The sequence below is a fragment of the Stegostoma tigrinum genome, chromosome 8, assembly GCF_030684315.1.
Source record: "Stegostoma tigrinum isolate sSteTig4 chromosome 8, sSteTig4.hap1, whole genome shotgun sequence".
NCBI classification, from domain to species: Eukaryota; Metazoa; Chordata; class Chondrichthyes; order Orectolobiformes; family Stegostomatidae; genus Stegostoma; species Stegostoma tigrinum.
In genome coordinates this window covers 58,668,415-58,683,801 of record NC_081361.1, presented here as the reverse complement: position 1 = coordinate 58,683,801, position 15,387 = coordinate 58,668,415, and the positions used below count along the sequence as shown (strand labels likewise).

Here is a 15,387-nt window from a genome sequence, read left to right as displayed (position 1 = left end):
TGGAAAGGTTTTAAATGCAGTTCATGAAGGGTGGGATACCAGCAAATAGAAGCTGATGTAAGAATGTTGAACAGTACAAGAGAAAGCCACAGTACTAAATTACTTAAGAACATCTAAGAATAACAATGGCATTACAAGAGGCCAATATTGAAAGTGGCTTTAAAATGGCTCAAAAGTAGAAATTGCTGAAAAAGCTCAGTAGGCCTGGTAGCACCTGTGAAGAGAAATCAAGGTTAATGTTTTGGGTTGAGTGACTCTTCCTTGGAACACTTTAAAATGGCTGCACTTTCTTACACTGACATAAAATAACTCCTTATCTCAAGTAGACGAAGCAGCACACCTTTGAAATCAACTTCTCTAAGTTCTGTCTGGTTTCCTGCGACAGAAATTCTGTGCAGCAGAGTAAAAGAAGCTATTGGAGTTCAGCAATCTTGCTATCAGGGAATTCTCAAACACCTTCACAAATCTCTACAATATTTTCTGTGAAGTTTTCATGACCATAGCACAATGGCACCAATTATGGTACAAAGTGGAACATTGATGCACTTACGTGCAATATTGGGAAACGTGAGGCCTTATTTTCAAGATATCCTAAAATGTATGCAAAACCAAAGCTGCTGAGAGTGGAGATAATAAAATGTGAGGCTGGATGAACACAGCAGGCCAAGCAGCATCTCCGGAGCACAAAAGCTGACGTTTCGGGCCTAGACCCTTCATCAGAGAGGGGGATGGGAAGAGGGAACTGGAATAAATAGGGAGAGAGGGGGAGGCGGACCGAAGATGGAGAGTAAAGAAGAAGATAGTGGAGAGAGTATAGGTGGGGAGGTAGGGAGGGGATAGGTCAGTCCAGGGAAGACGGACAGGTCAAGGAGGTGGGATGAGGTTAGTAGGTAGATGGGGGTGCGGCTTGGGGTGGGAGGAAGGGATGGGTGAGAGGAAGAACCGGTTAGGGAGGCAGAGACAGGTTGGACTGGTTTTGGGATGCAGTGGGTGGGGGGGAAGAGCTGGGCTGGTTGTGTGGTGCAGTGGGGGGAGGGGATGAACTGGGCTGGTTTAGGGATGCAGTTGGGGAAGGGGAGATTTTGAAACTGGTGAAATCCACATTGATACCATTAGGCTGCAGAGTTCCCAGGCGGAATATGAGTTGCTGTTCCTGCAACCTTCGGGTGGCAGCATTGTGGCAGTGCAGGAGGCCCATGATGGACATGCCATCTAAAGAATGGGAGGGGGAGTGGAAATGGTTTGCGACTGGGAGGTGCAGTAGTTTGTTGCGAACTGAGCGGAGGTGTTCTGCAAAGCGGTCCCCAAGCCTCCGCTTGGTTTCCGCAATGTAGAGGAAGCCACACCGGGTACAGTGGGTGCAGTATACCACATTTGGCAGATGTGCAGGTGAACCTCTGCTTAATGTGGAATGTCATCTTGGGGCCTGGGATAGGGGTGAGGGAGGAGGTGTGGGGGCAAGTGTAGCATTTCCTGCAGTTGCAGGGGAAGGTGCCGGGTGTGGTGGGGTTGGAGGGCAGTGTGGACTGAACAAGGGAGTCATGGAGAGAGTGGTCTCTCCGGAAAGCAGACGGGTGGGGATGGAAAAATGTCTTGGGTGGTGCGGTCGGATTGTAAATGGCGCAAGTGTCAGAGGATGATGCGTTGTATCCGGAGGTTGGTAGGGTGGTGTGTGAGAATGAGGGGGATCCTCTTAGGGCGGTTGTGGCGGGGGCGGGGTGTGAGGGATGTGTTGCGGGAAATACGGGAGACGCGGTCAAGGGCATTCTCGATCACTGTGGGGGGAAAGTTGCGGTCCTTGAAGAACTTGGACATCTGGGATGTGCAGGAGTGGAATGTCTTATCGTGGGAGCAGATGCGGCGGAGGTGGAGGAATTGGGAATAGGGGATGGAATTTTTGCAGGAGGGTGGGTGGGAGGAGGTGTATTCTAGGTAGCTGTGGGAGTCGGTGGGCTTGAAATGGACATCAGTTACAAGCTGGTTGCCTGAGATGGAGACTGAGAGGTCCAGGAAGGTGAGGGATATGCTGGAGATGGCCCAGGTGAACTGAAGGTTGGGGTGGAAGGTGTTGGTGAAGTGGATGAACTGTTCGCGCTCCTCTGGGGAGCAAGAGGCGGTGCCGATACAGTCATCAATGTACCGGAGGAAGAGGTGGGGTTTGGGGCCTGTGTAGGTGCGGAAGAGGGACTGTTCCACGTAACCTACAAAGAGACAGGCATAGCTGGGGCCCATGCGGGTGCCCATGGCCACCCCCTTAGTCTGTAGGAAGTGGGAGGAGTCAAAAGAGAAGTTGTTGAGGGTGAGGACGAGTTCAGCTAGGCGGATGAGAGTGTCGGTGGAGGGGGACTGGTCGGGCCTGCGGGACAGGAAGAAGCGGAGGGCCTTGAGGCCATCTGCATGCGGAATGCAGGTGTATAGGGACTGGATGTCCATGGTGAATATGAGGTGTTGGGGGCCAGGGAATTGGAAGTCCTGGAGGAGGTGGAGGGCGTGGGTGGTATCACGGACGTAGGTGGGGAGTTCCTGGACCAAAGGGGAAAAAATGGAGTCCAGATAGGTGGAGATGAGTTCGGTGGGGCAGGAGCAGACGATGGGTCGACCAGGGCAGGCAGGTTTGTGGATTTTGGGAAGGAGATAGAAACAGGCCGTGCGGGGTTGGGGAACAATGAGGTTGGAGGCTGTGGGTGGGAGGTCCCCTGAGGTGATGAGGTCGTGAATGGTGTTGGAGATGATGGTTTGGTGCTCGGGTGTGGGGTCATGATCGAGGGGGCGGTAGGAGGCTTGGAGACCGCTTTGCAGAACACCTCCGCTCAGTTCGCAACAAACAATTGCACCTCCCAGTCGCAAACCATTTCCACTCCCCCTCCCATTCTCTGGATGACATGTCCATCATGGGCCTCCTGCACTGCCACAATGATGCCACCCGAAGGTTGCAGGAACAGCAACTCATATTCCGCCTGGGAACCCTGCAGCCTAATGGTATCAATGTGGACTTCACCAGTTTCAAAATCTCCCCTTCCCCTACTGCATCCCTAAACCAGCCCAGTTCGTCCCCTCCCCCCACTGCACCACACAACCAGCCCAGCTCTCTTTCTCTCTCTCTCCCCCCCCCCCCCCCCCCCGCCCACTGCATCCCAAAACCAGTCCAACCTGTCTCTGCCTCCCTAACCGGTTCTTCCTCTCACCCATCCCTTCCTCCCACCCCAAGCCGCACCCCCATCTACCTACTAACCTCATCCCACCTCCTTGACCTGTCCGTCTTCCCTGGACTGACCTATCCCCTCCCTACCTCCCCACCTCTACTCTCTCCACCTATCTTCTTTACTCTCCATCTTCGGTCCGCCTCCCCCTCTCTCCCTATTTATTCCAGAACCCTCTCCCCATCCCCCTCTCTGATGAAGGGTCTAGGCCCGAAACGTCTGCTTTTGTGCTCCTGAGATGCTGCTTGGCCTGCTGCGTTCATCCAGCCTCACATTATCTTGGAATTCTCCAGCATCTGCAGTTCCCATTATCTCTGATACTACTGAGAGTGGACGTCATGATGGAGATTAAAAATGCAAGAATAAAGCAGGGACCATTATTTTAAATAGTGAAATGGGATCAACTAAACGGAGTGATGTTATATGTGAGTACTTGTATCAGTAAAAGGGTGAAAGTAAAGATAAGGAATGGAACCAAAACCAATAGCATATGGGTCTAGGCCCGAAACGTCAGCTTTTGTGCTCCTGAGATGCTGCTTGGCCTGCTGAGTTCATCCAGCTCCACACTTCTGTTATCTAGCATATACTGAAAGACTTGTTACGCTTTGAGCGGATAAGTTGTCTTGCTATGTAGATTGAGATAGAGGCTCAGGATCTTTGAAGAGTCCGCTGGAGAATGGTGAAATTTGCCAAGATCCTTAGACCACATCTTCCGAACCCACAGACGTTTACATCTGGAAGCATAAGGGCAGCAGATATGTTGTAACACCATGTCCGCCAAGTTCCCCTCCAAGCCACTCATCATCCTGACTTGGAAATATATTTTGTTCCTTCGCTGTACCTGGCTCAAAATCCTGGAATTCACTCCCTAATGGCACTCTAGGTCTACATGATCTGCAGTATTTCAAGAAGGTGGCTCACCACCACCTTCTCAAGGACGGCAAGACATGGGCAACAAATGCTGGCCAGCCAGCGATGTCCACATCCCATTAGTGAATTTTAAAAAAAGACAATTAGTCCCATGATTGTATGAACAGTTTACTTCCAGACTTATCAAAATAGAAACATTTCAGTAATAGAAGAATTAACCATTCAGTAGTTAATTCATTAGGCAAGAGATCTAGATTTTCTTAAGATGGCTGTGAAGTAATTAAAGGTAGCTATTGGAATATCAGAGTGGTTTTGAACTTCTGGTGGGGCATAGAGAGAAGGTGCATGATTAATCAAGTTCTGTGTCTCCATTTGGGTGAGTTAGAAGACCATCAGCAGCTGTGAAAGAAAGCTTATGTTCTCTTAAGCTTTCTTGGTCTTCTTTTAAGATGGAATGCATTCGACTGTATCTGTGATCCTGCAAGCCAACAGAGCACTTGTAAGGAAAACTTCAGTTTCACAGTAGTGTTTGCATTAGCTACAATCTTAAACTGCAAGGAAACACCATAGCTTTTCAGAATCATAGAATTGTTTTGGCCCAGGAGGAGGTCATTCTTTTCCCCATATCCCTGCACACCATTTCTATCCAAATAGTCATCCAATGCTGGAGACAACTGATTGCCCAAAACAGCCACTGACCAGGTACACTTGTTTTTTTCTCATTAAACTTTTTTTAATTTTGCTGAAGTTTATCCCCTATTCCGAGAAGTCTTTTTTGCACATTTGGTTCAAGTGTGGGTTTGAGCGTGAGTTGTAGAGGTTTAGATGTAATTTTACATCTTTAGCTTTGTTAAAAATATTTCTGGATTTTGGCCCAATGAGGCTAACTTTTTTTTAGAAACCAGTCCGTGTCATTCTTCTTAATCCTTATGTAAACAGTTAAGTATGCGCTGAATTGTCATCCCTCCTAAATGTAAGAAAACCTGTTACAATCAAACAAGAAATAGGAAGGAGATGAACCATTCCATCCCTTCTCAATCATAATTAGATAGTGGAATCAAGGGTTATGGGGATAAGGCAGGAACAGGATACTGATTGTGGATGATCAGCCATGATCATAATGAATGGTGGTGCTGGCTCGAAGGGCCGAATGGCCTACTCCAGCACCTATTGTCTATATAAAAAAAAGACCCATTTAGAATAGCCAGCACAGATTGGTAAAATGCGAATCCTGCTTGAGTGATCTAATTGAATTTTTTCAATGAAGCAGCAGGGAAGATTCATCAAGGAAGTGCAGTGGATTTGATCAGTACAGACACTTAAAATGTGTTTCAGTAGCTACACCTAAAGGATATTTAGCAAAATTGAGGCTTTCAGAATAGGCTAATTAGTAAGCCTACATGGGAGAGAAACAGTGGTTGATTTTAGGGATAGCAAATTTACAGGTGGCACAGTGGCTCAATGGTTAGCACTGCTGCCTCTCAGCGCTACGAACTAGGTTTGATTCCAGTCTCAGATAACTGTCTGTGTGGAGTTTGCACATTCTCTTTGCACCTGCGTGGCCTTCCTCCAAATACGCTGGTTACTCTCGGTCCAAAAAATATGCAGGTTAGGTGAATTAGCCATGGTAAATGAAGGGATACAGGGCCGGGGGGTGTTTGTGGAGAGTCTGGTTGGGATCCTCTTTGGAGGGTTGGTGTGAACTTGATGAGCCGAATGGCCTGTTTCCACGCTGTCGGGATTCTGTCATTCTGAGAAATAGTTGGGAAAAGTGTTGGCAAGATGGAGTTGCCAGGAGCACTAGGCCAGGGCTTTTCCTCGGGGTCGTGACTTTAGTTGGGGGTTGTTAGTTCTCCCCCTTTTGGTGGGGGCTGTCCCTTTTCGCTAGAGAGTCAGACAGTGTCTTGTACCAGGCTGGAGAAGTCCATCTGCATGGTCCAAAGGTAATGGAAATGGAGATCCTCGACCATTTCAAAGATATGATTATTCCACAGGGTGCCAACATGATCTAGATGGACCTACAAGCCTCCTGTGTCAAAATTACTGTATGTTTATGATAGGCTATGTACATAACAATTCCATATCATAAAATTATTTAGTTGTGCCCTAACCCGTGAATACATAGCTAGTTTAAACCATTAACTTTTACCAAGGCTGTACTTGAATGTTTCACTTGTTCATTTGTGTATTGAAAATGGAGCAATTTTGTTTTGTTTTATGATAAAATTAAGATACTTGAATATCCATTATCTGCAAATGTTTGCATAAAAACAGAAATCATACATTAGCAATTATAAATCTTGAGTCCTTCTCATAGGATCATTTTTGTAAGATGAAAGCTAGACAGAATCTAAACGAGAAATTTGGAACTGAATTTGTGCTGACAGGTTCAAATTCTTCAGGGTACAATTGTGAACAATCACAGGCAATAATTGTATTGGTCAACTTGGCAGACTTAATTAATTGTTTTTCTTGTGTAAGAATTCAGCAAGAATTTTATCTTCATTTCTTTGGAATTTTGAAAAGGGGCATTTACTGTCATTGTGAAGCTCCAAATGCTGTTTTGCTAAGTGCATTGACTGCCATGTTTGACTGGACTTCAGAAGTAAACTATTGATTGTATATCATTGGGTAGTTAGTGCTATTTAAATAAATTAATTTCTTAGTTAAAAACTTTTGTGGCCATGAGTATCATACTGCCTGATGCTCATTATCACACCATTGCATCCTCGACTGATTCTGACCCTGCGTCTGCAGGCATATGTTTGAGGTTCAGACACTTACGGTCATGAATTCAGTTAGCAGTTGAATAGTTAACTTGTCAGCGTGACAGCAGTGAAATAATTTTACCTGATTGTAATTAGGTCCACTTTGACACATGTTGTGAATGTTATTTTCATGATTTGATACTGACTGGTTCATTCCCATTAGGTTAGTTGCCCATACAACTGACATCAGAGCTTAGTTTCTTTGAATCCATCTTAACTATTCATTAACTGTGTCTGTTATAACTGTTAACTAAGGAAACATACCATAATGCTCTATAGAAATGATGATGTAATGCTGCCTCATAGAATCATACGTAAATTTATGTCTGTTTCTAAATGTGTTCAATTGGAAATTTCTTCCAGATTCATGCTCTCAAAAGTGCTTAGAAAAAGTCATAGCCTCTTTGCAAGCAATGAATTTCTATTTGGTCCGTCATGATCATGCTGGTTGAATCATTCCAGCTTTTGATTCATAATCCTGTGGGTTACAGCACTTCACATACGCATCCAAGTACTTCCTGAATTTTGAGGGTTTTAGTTGTACTATCCTTTGGGTAATAAGTTCAAATCTACATCACCTCAGTGAAAGAAAAAACTTCTTAAATCTCTCAACCTCTGTACTTTAACGCCAAATCCATTCTCCCAGATTCTGCAACTTTTAAAGAAATCAGATCTTCCTGTTTAGTTTATCAAGATCCTTCATTATATTAATAAAATTATGTCTCTCCTCAACTTTCTGTGTTCCAAGTAGAATGCCCATAGCTTGTTCAGTCCTTTCCTTTAACTATACTTCTCTAGTCCAGGCAACATCTTTGTCAATTTCCTTCGTAATTTCTCAAGCGCAACCTCATCTTTGCTGTTGTGCAAATCAGAATTGCACGCACAAACCGATTGTGGCCTTGACAGATTGTTTGTGTTCGTGAAAAACAAAGTTGCTGGGAAAGCTCAGCAGGTCTGGCAGCATCTGTAAAGGAAAAAATAGAGTTAACATTTTGGGACCAGTGACCCTTCCTCAGTTCTGAGCTGAGGTTTTCCAGCAACCTTGTTTTTGTTCCTGATTTGCAGCATTCACAGTTTTTTTAGTTTTTATTTAGATTATTATTCAGTTCCACCATAAAGTCTCTATTCTGATTTTTCAGTGTCATGCTCAGTAAAATTCAAATGCATTCTTGACCATCTTACCAGCTTTTCTCACCCTTTTTGGAGATCAGGTGATGTGTACCTCCAAGTCCTGAACTTTTCTTTGCACTGCTTGGTATTTTGACATTTATTGCATATTGTTAGCCTTCCCCAAATGTATTTCGTCACACAGGTCATTATTGACCTCTATCTGCCACGTGCTCATTTAAATAGTTCTTGAATGTCGAGCAGGTTCCAACCTCTCTCACCTCTTAGGCAGCGAGGTCCAGTTACTTGCAAATTACTTCACTTGAACTAAATTTCCAGTTGTGAATGTACATTTCTGGTCACTTTATTTTTTTTTCTATAAATCTAACTAATTTCCAATAAAGTGATTCCAATTAATACCTCTTACATCTGCACTGGCTTCATTCCTAAAACTAAGTCCTGAACTGACCCCTGTCCTGTTGATTCTGAGAAGTTCTCAATGAATTTTAAGAATTCTGTCCTTTCGATATCTTTCATGCTACTTTATTTTTGTTAATTCTGGATAGTTGAAATCTCTCTTAATTATTGTCTTGTCTTGGCATTTCTCAGAGATTTGTCCTCATAGTTGCTCCTCTTCTCTTTCTAACTGCTTGTAGGTCTCCTGTATGCGCCCAGCAGTGCAATTGCCCTTATTTTTATTCTTCAGTTCAATCCATATGGTTGCATTTGGCATGCTTCCACCGTAATAGCCTTAGCATTTATTAAAATCAATGTTGTGACCCTTTTTTAATCTCCCTGAAACCAGTCTCAGTAAGAAAGCAAAACACAATTTCCTAAACATTATACATTTGAAATACATGCCATTTAGCACCCCCTTGTTAGCTATTTTCAAGTTTTTGTTTCCTCTGCCTTGCAAAGACATGTACTAGTTTTTCTTTTTGCCTTCCATTTATAACTTCTCCTCTTTTGCTTCTGAATCTACTTTCAGATTTGAGTTAGATTTATTGTTATCATGTAAAAATGTTGTTTTGTATGCTATTCAGGCAGATCATTATAGACAGTGCATCAACATTCAGAGTACAGTGGCAGGAAATGAGCAGTGAGAGAGATCAACATTAAGATTTGGGAGGTCTGTTCAAAAGTCTGATAACAGTGGGGAAGAGGCTGTCCTTGAATCTGTTCGTACATGTATTCAAACTTTTATATCCTCTCTATGACGAAATAGGATGGGACTAGTTTTTGATTAGGCCCGTTGCTTTCCCAAGTCAGCCGAAAGTATAGATGGATGGAAGGCTGGTTTGCATGATGGAGTGGTCCTTGTTCATAACTCTCTCTATAGTGTCTTGCAGTCTTAGGAAGAGCGTTGCTATACTACGCTGATACATTGAGGTAGGATGCTTTCTATGGTGCATCTATAAAAATTGCTAAGAGTCTTTGTGGACATGCTAAATTTTCTTAGCCTCCCAAGGAGGTAGAAGCATTGTTGTCCTTTCTTGACATTGCATTGAGATAGGTGGACCAGGACAGATTGTTGGTGGCCTTCACTCCCAGGAACCTGACACACTTGACCATCTCCAGCTCAGCACCATTGATGCAGGCTAGAGCATGCAGTCCACTCTGCTTCCTGAAGTCAATGACCAGCTCCTTCATTTTGCTGACATTGACGGAGGCATTAAAATCTGAAAGAATTGCAGACGCTGTAAATCAAACAAAAACGGAAATTACACGAAAAGCTCGTCAGGTCTGGCAGCATCCGTGGAGAGAAATCTGAGTTAAGGTTTCACGTTGGGTGACCCTTCCCCAGAATGGGAAACATTGTTGCCTTTACACATGCTGCTAAATACTGTATTTCCTTCCTGTATTCTGTCTCATTTTTTGAGATCTGACCTATAACGGTAGTGTTGTCAGCAAACTTGTAAATGGAGTTGGGGCCGAATTTGGCCACAGGCGTGAGTGTGTAAGGAGTATATTGTCCTGAGTGCGAAGTGATCGAGATATACAAGGCTGGAGAAGTAATGGGGAACCAAGATTAGGCAGAGGTTTCAATAAATACTTTGCAGCAGGTACATGGTAAAATACTGGCATAGATAGACAATTGGATTGGTACAGGAAATATAGAGAAAGTATAGATGGGTCTTACAGGTAGTAAAACATTGAGGATGATGTGCCGCAGAGGCTAGGTCTCAACTGTTTACAATTTAAATGAATGATTCGGATAGAGGAATCCAAGTTACCGTAACTAAATTTGCTGATAACATAAAGTTAGGTTGGAATGTAAATTGTGACAAGGTCATAGGGAGCCGATATGGGGATATGTTAAGTGAGTGAACAAATATCTGGCAAATGGAGTAAGAAGTGAGAAAATGGTGAATGGTTCATGTTGACAGAATAGAAAAAGCATATTATCTACATGATAGGAGATTGCGGAGCTCTGAAATGCAGGGAGATTTGGGTGTCCTCAAGCTTGAATCACAGAAGGTTAGTATGCAGGTAGAGCAAGTAGTCAGAATGTTGTGTGATAGAATGGGAGGGGAATTGGATGCAACAGTAGAGAGGATATAATACCAGAACATTTAGAGTACACAAAATGACTGAGTCAACATGGCTTCACAGAGGGGAACTCATGCCTGACAAGTCAACTAGAATTCTTTGAGAGGGTAACTAACAGAATAGATTAAGGGGATTTTTTGGCTGTAATATATTTGGATTTTCAGACAGCATTTGATAAGGTACTATAAATTTGGCTACTTAGTAAGAGCCCCTGGTGTTCTATGTAGTGTATTAACATGGATAGAGGATTGGCTAACAATAAGAGGAGAGTGGCGAAAGGGATACTATCAGAATGGCAAACTGTAACAAGTGATGTGCCGCAGGGATCAGAGCTGAGGTCACAATTCTTGACAATGTATGTTAATGACTTGGATGAAGAAGGCAAATATCGTGAGGATGACATAAAGTTTGCAGAGGAGTGTAAACAGGTTTACTGAATGGGCAAAATCTTGGCAGATGAGATATAATATAGGGAATTGTGTGGTTATGCAGTTCAATAAGAAGACGAGAAGAGCTAAATACTATTTAAATAGAGAAAAATTGCACAAAACTACAGAACTGAAGAATTTGGGAGTCTTCCTCCATGAATCATGAAAAGCTAGCATTCAAGTTCAACAAGTAATAGGGAGGGCAAGTGGAATGCTGGTCTTTATTTCAAAAGAATGGGCTATAAAAGTCGGTAGCTCGCTAAAATTATGCAAGGCACTCATCGGTCCAAAAGCTAGCTCAGCAGTTGATAGGGAAGGCAAATGGAATGTTGGTCTCTATATAAAAAGAATCAAGTATAGACATAGGTAGTTTTGCTAAAATTATTTAAGGCACTAGTCAGACCACACCTGAAATACTATCAACAGTTGTGGTCTCCTAATTCATCAGTAGATATACTGTCATTGGAGCTAGTTCAGAGAAGGTTCACTAGGCTGATGCCAGATATGGAGGGACTGTCTTATGACAGGTTAGAAGAGGTTGATTTAGATTGGGCCTGTCCTCTTAAGTATAGAAGAATGAGAGGCAACATTGTATGAACATTCAAAGTTCTTGGGAGACTTGTTCGGTAACATACAGAAAGGTTCCTTCCCCTTCTGGGCTTGCCGTATGAAGAATGGTTAAGGATTCTGTCTCTGCCCTTGATAGAGTTTAGAAGGATGAGGAGGATCTCTTTGAAACTTGGAGAATACCAAGCGGTCTGGATAGAGTAGACGTAAAGAAGTTGTTTCCACTAGTAGGCTAAGACTAGGCACTCTGAGTGAAGCGACAACCCTTGAGAACTGAGATGAGGAATTTTTTTCAGCCAGAGGAAGGTGAATCAGGTTCATTGCTAGAGGAGACTGTGGACACCGTGTCATTGAAAGTATTTAAAACAGATAGGTTCTTGATTAGTAAGGGGATCGAAGGTTTTGGGAAAAAGGCAGGAAAGTGGAGCTGAGGATTGTCAGATTTCGTTGAATGGCAGACAATGTTCAATGGGCTGAATTGCCTGCTTCTTTTATTAGATGTAGTGGTCTTATATGTGCAATATGGTAATTGATATGGAAAAGGAAATCAAAATTGTTCCTTTAAAATGGGGACTGTGTTTGAACTGGTAAGAAGTAATTTTTTGACAGCACAAGAAGGTGATTCATCCTTCAGGTGGTAAGCAATATTTTTACTTAACTTCTGGCTGGAGGGAAAATCTTGGAAACATTTGAAGAAACAGTACTGGTGACAGTGATGGAGGGTATGGGATTGAAGTAGGCAGGAGTGAAAGTTTCTTCTGAATGGGTGAAGTAAGATGGGTTAAATTGCCGCCTTCGTCCATAAGTGGATGCAAATCTATATCCTAGCAAATCTGTGCCAGACAGTTGTGCTGCATTGCCACATTTTTAACGAGAAGATTCCCTCAGTTAAAACATACAAAGTACAGCAGAATGTTTCTGAATACCATACCTTCTGCTTACCTGTTGTGACTGTTTTATCAGACATAAAATTATCTGTTTTGAATTTTCTTGTTTTCTTCTTTTCTTTAAAGATCTGGTTACTCTTATAAAGTGGCAGTGGCCCTTTCATTATTCCTTGGATGGCTTGGAGCAGACCGATTCTACTTAGGATATCCAGCATTGGGCAAGTATAATTTCAATGTTTTCAAATGCCATCAGGCTATCTGGAAGTTAAATGCATGTGTAACTCATAAGACACCTAATTAAATTGCCCGTTAAAGAGTGGTTTATGTATTGATCATAAAGAAGTTTGTCAAAAGATAAAACTTCACAGGTTTCTTATTCTCATTTCATTGTCTAATCAAGTTTAGTCTGGAGTCCATTCTAGTCTCAGCCACCTGCTGTTTGTAAATTAAATTTGCTTAATGGAGAAAATAACTGATAAAACGTGTATGGTTTGCATTAGAAATTATAGTTAGTATATCGATTACATCCTATCATAGTGAAAGGTATTCCAAAATGCATAAGGCGGGTAACAATTTCTGGAAGTTGAAATAATCAACCCAGGACACATTTGGAACATCTTCACACTATAAAACAAGGTTGTTTAGATTTTAATTTGGTGTAAGTACCGTAAAAGGCTTGTGATATTTCTCCCAAGATTCGAGGTGTCTGCTTTATATTGTCCATCTTTCCAACACACACAGGACAGTTGGTGACACCACAACCGAACAGACTTTGAATTTGAAGTTTGGGGACTTTGACATGAACTAATGCTTTCCTCTGAAGCCTTCTGAGAAGACCGAAGGCCGTGCTGGCACACAGTGGTGGCTTAGGTTTGTTATCAATGCCTGCCCTCGCTAAGGTGCTTCCACAGTATGAGAATTGATTCATGTTATCCAATAGCTCATCTTTGGCCTTGACAGGGGTACAACTTTGCAAAGTGGGAGCAATGTTGTCAAGGACTACGATGTTTTGCCTAAAGCCCATTCTTTCGCATCCCTCAGTGAATGCATTGACGATGGTTTGGAGCTCGGTCCTCAAGTGTTCACATACAACAGCTTCTGCATACTGCTGCTTGATGATGGAAGTTGAGGTGATGTTGGTTTTAGACTGGAGGCAATGTAGGTTCAACAGTTTCCCTTTCGTCTTGTAGAGAAACTCAGTCCTGGTCAAGAGCTTCATAATGTTGGGATAGAATATTGTGGTGAGGAAAAAGGCTTTGGTGCAATTACAGTCTTGCTTGATTGCATTTTTCAGTTGAATTGGGTCTGTAGATCCATGTATAAGGCTCACAGCTTCAATGTCAATCTTCCAGCAGTTTGACGATGGTAATAAATTTCTGTGGGCATCAAAATTTCAGGCCATTGCTCCCAGATGACCGAGGCAAAGACCTGTATGAAATCAAAGGTGGCCTCGAATAGAGGTTGCTGCTGTTCGACATTTGTTTCTTGAATTTGGCTTGCTGAGAAGATGACATCCACTGAGCTTCTTCATCAACAGAATTAGGAACTCTTCAACCATGGAGAGGAGGTGGTTGAACAGGATTCTTGCAGTGACCTATCCCATAGCAGGAGACTTCTCTGAAATTATCGCCACCTTTTCTTCTTGATGAAAGTAACAACTTTGCTTCATCCAGCATGCTTCCTCTTTCCTGATGAGTACAGTGAGGTCATGTATTTGTACAAAGAAAGCTTCTCCAACACGCTTTAATACTTCGATGAGAATTCCATCACACGTTAACTTTGTAGTTTCTCAATAATTGAATGGCTTTTTCCGCCGCTGGAGTTGTGCTGAGATGGTGGCAATTAACATCTGGTGGAATGTAGTCAAGGATAAGTTTTTGTTGAAGAATCCTCGAAGCTTTCCTTACCCAGGGACTATTTTTTTTGTCCATGATATGTGCAGTTCTGTTCTTGTCTCTGGTGTCAATCCTTGGGTGTTTGGGTGGTAGGTATTCTTGACCACACTGAGAATCCATACATGTTGTGACTACTGACATGTTGCTGGATTTCCAGTGCTTTTTCCACCCACCTCCTCTTTATGTCCTTTTTTTTGATGAATCTTGTACTTGTTTTGTTTGTAGACTTGCTTTATTAAGTCCGCTTTCATGGTTTCCAGTTCAGAAACACTTTGCTGTTGTGATTTAAAGGTTGCTGGATCTCCTGGCCAATCTCATCAAATAATATTGATGTTGAGAAATTGAGAGAATCTTCACACTATAAGCTGTTGATAATGGATAAGAGTCCAGACCAGTCACTGGACGCGATGTAGCTCCCATTTGTTGAGCATTATTGGGTTGAAATATGAGGTGATGACTAAACAGTTTTTCTTCAGAGCCCTTGGACCCATCCCATTGAGGTTCCTGCTGTCACTTTTCACTGCTACTGATTGCTGCCCTTGAAACAATGGTGTTGGAAACACTCAAGAAAATTGGCTAGTCTCAAATGGGCAATGAGTGATCAAGGATGGAACAGAATCCCCCTTTGGCTTTGACTGTGGTTTTACACTTAGAGCATGCACTCTGATAACTGTGGTGTTCTGTTTTTGGGCTGGGGTGAGTCAGTGCTTTCCTGAAGAAAGTGTATTCACCACTTTATTCTTTGAGTTGAATGCCTGTTGCCCACCATATCCTTGCTCAGTGTTAAATTGCTTTAAACAATAGTTGAATGGAAACAGTTAAAGGGTAAAAGAAGGCAAAGGCATTATTCTACAAAAACCATACTGGGATGCTGCTTGAGGGTGATCACTTGGTAAAATAAGACTTTTTTTAGCATTCTTATACAGTATACCATTGCTTACATGACCATAACAGTAAGAGACTTACTGTATTTATGTCTCATTTGAAAATTCCAGTTGGGATAAGGCTAATCAGGCTCCTGCTGTGCCCATGTTCCATGACCATGGCACTTGAAAATGCAACAGATTTTCCATTTACAAAAAATATCTGTAAATTACAGCCCAGGTTGGGTTTTG

The 15,387-nt window shown here is 42.7% G+C and overlaps 1 protein-coding gene across 2 annotated transcripts in view; it reads left to right on the top strand.

Moving 5' to 3' along the window:
- Positions 1 to 15,387, top strand: part of tm2d1 (TM2 domain containing 1) — an 86,833-nt gene that overhangs the window by 4,053 nt on the left and 67,393 nt on the right. For both annotated transcript variants that reach the window (XM_059647921.1, XM_059647920.1), the window contains exon 4: positions 12,504 to 12,595. In XM_059647921.1, the coding sequence (XP_059503904.1) occupies positions 12,504 to 12,595 (92 nt within the window). The remainder of the gene's footprint in view (positions 1 to 12,503; positions 12,596 to 15,387) is intronic.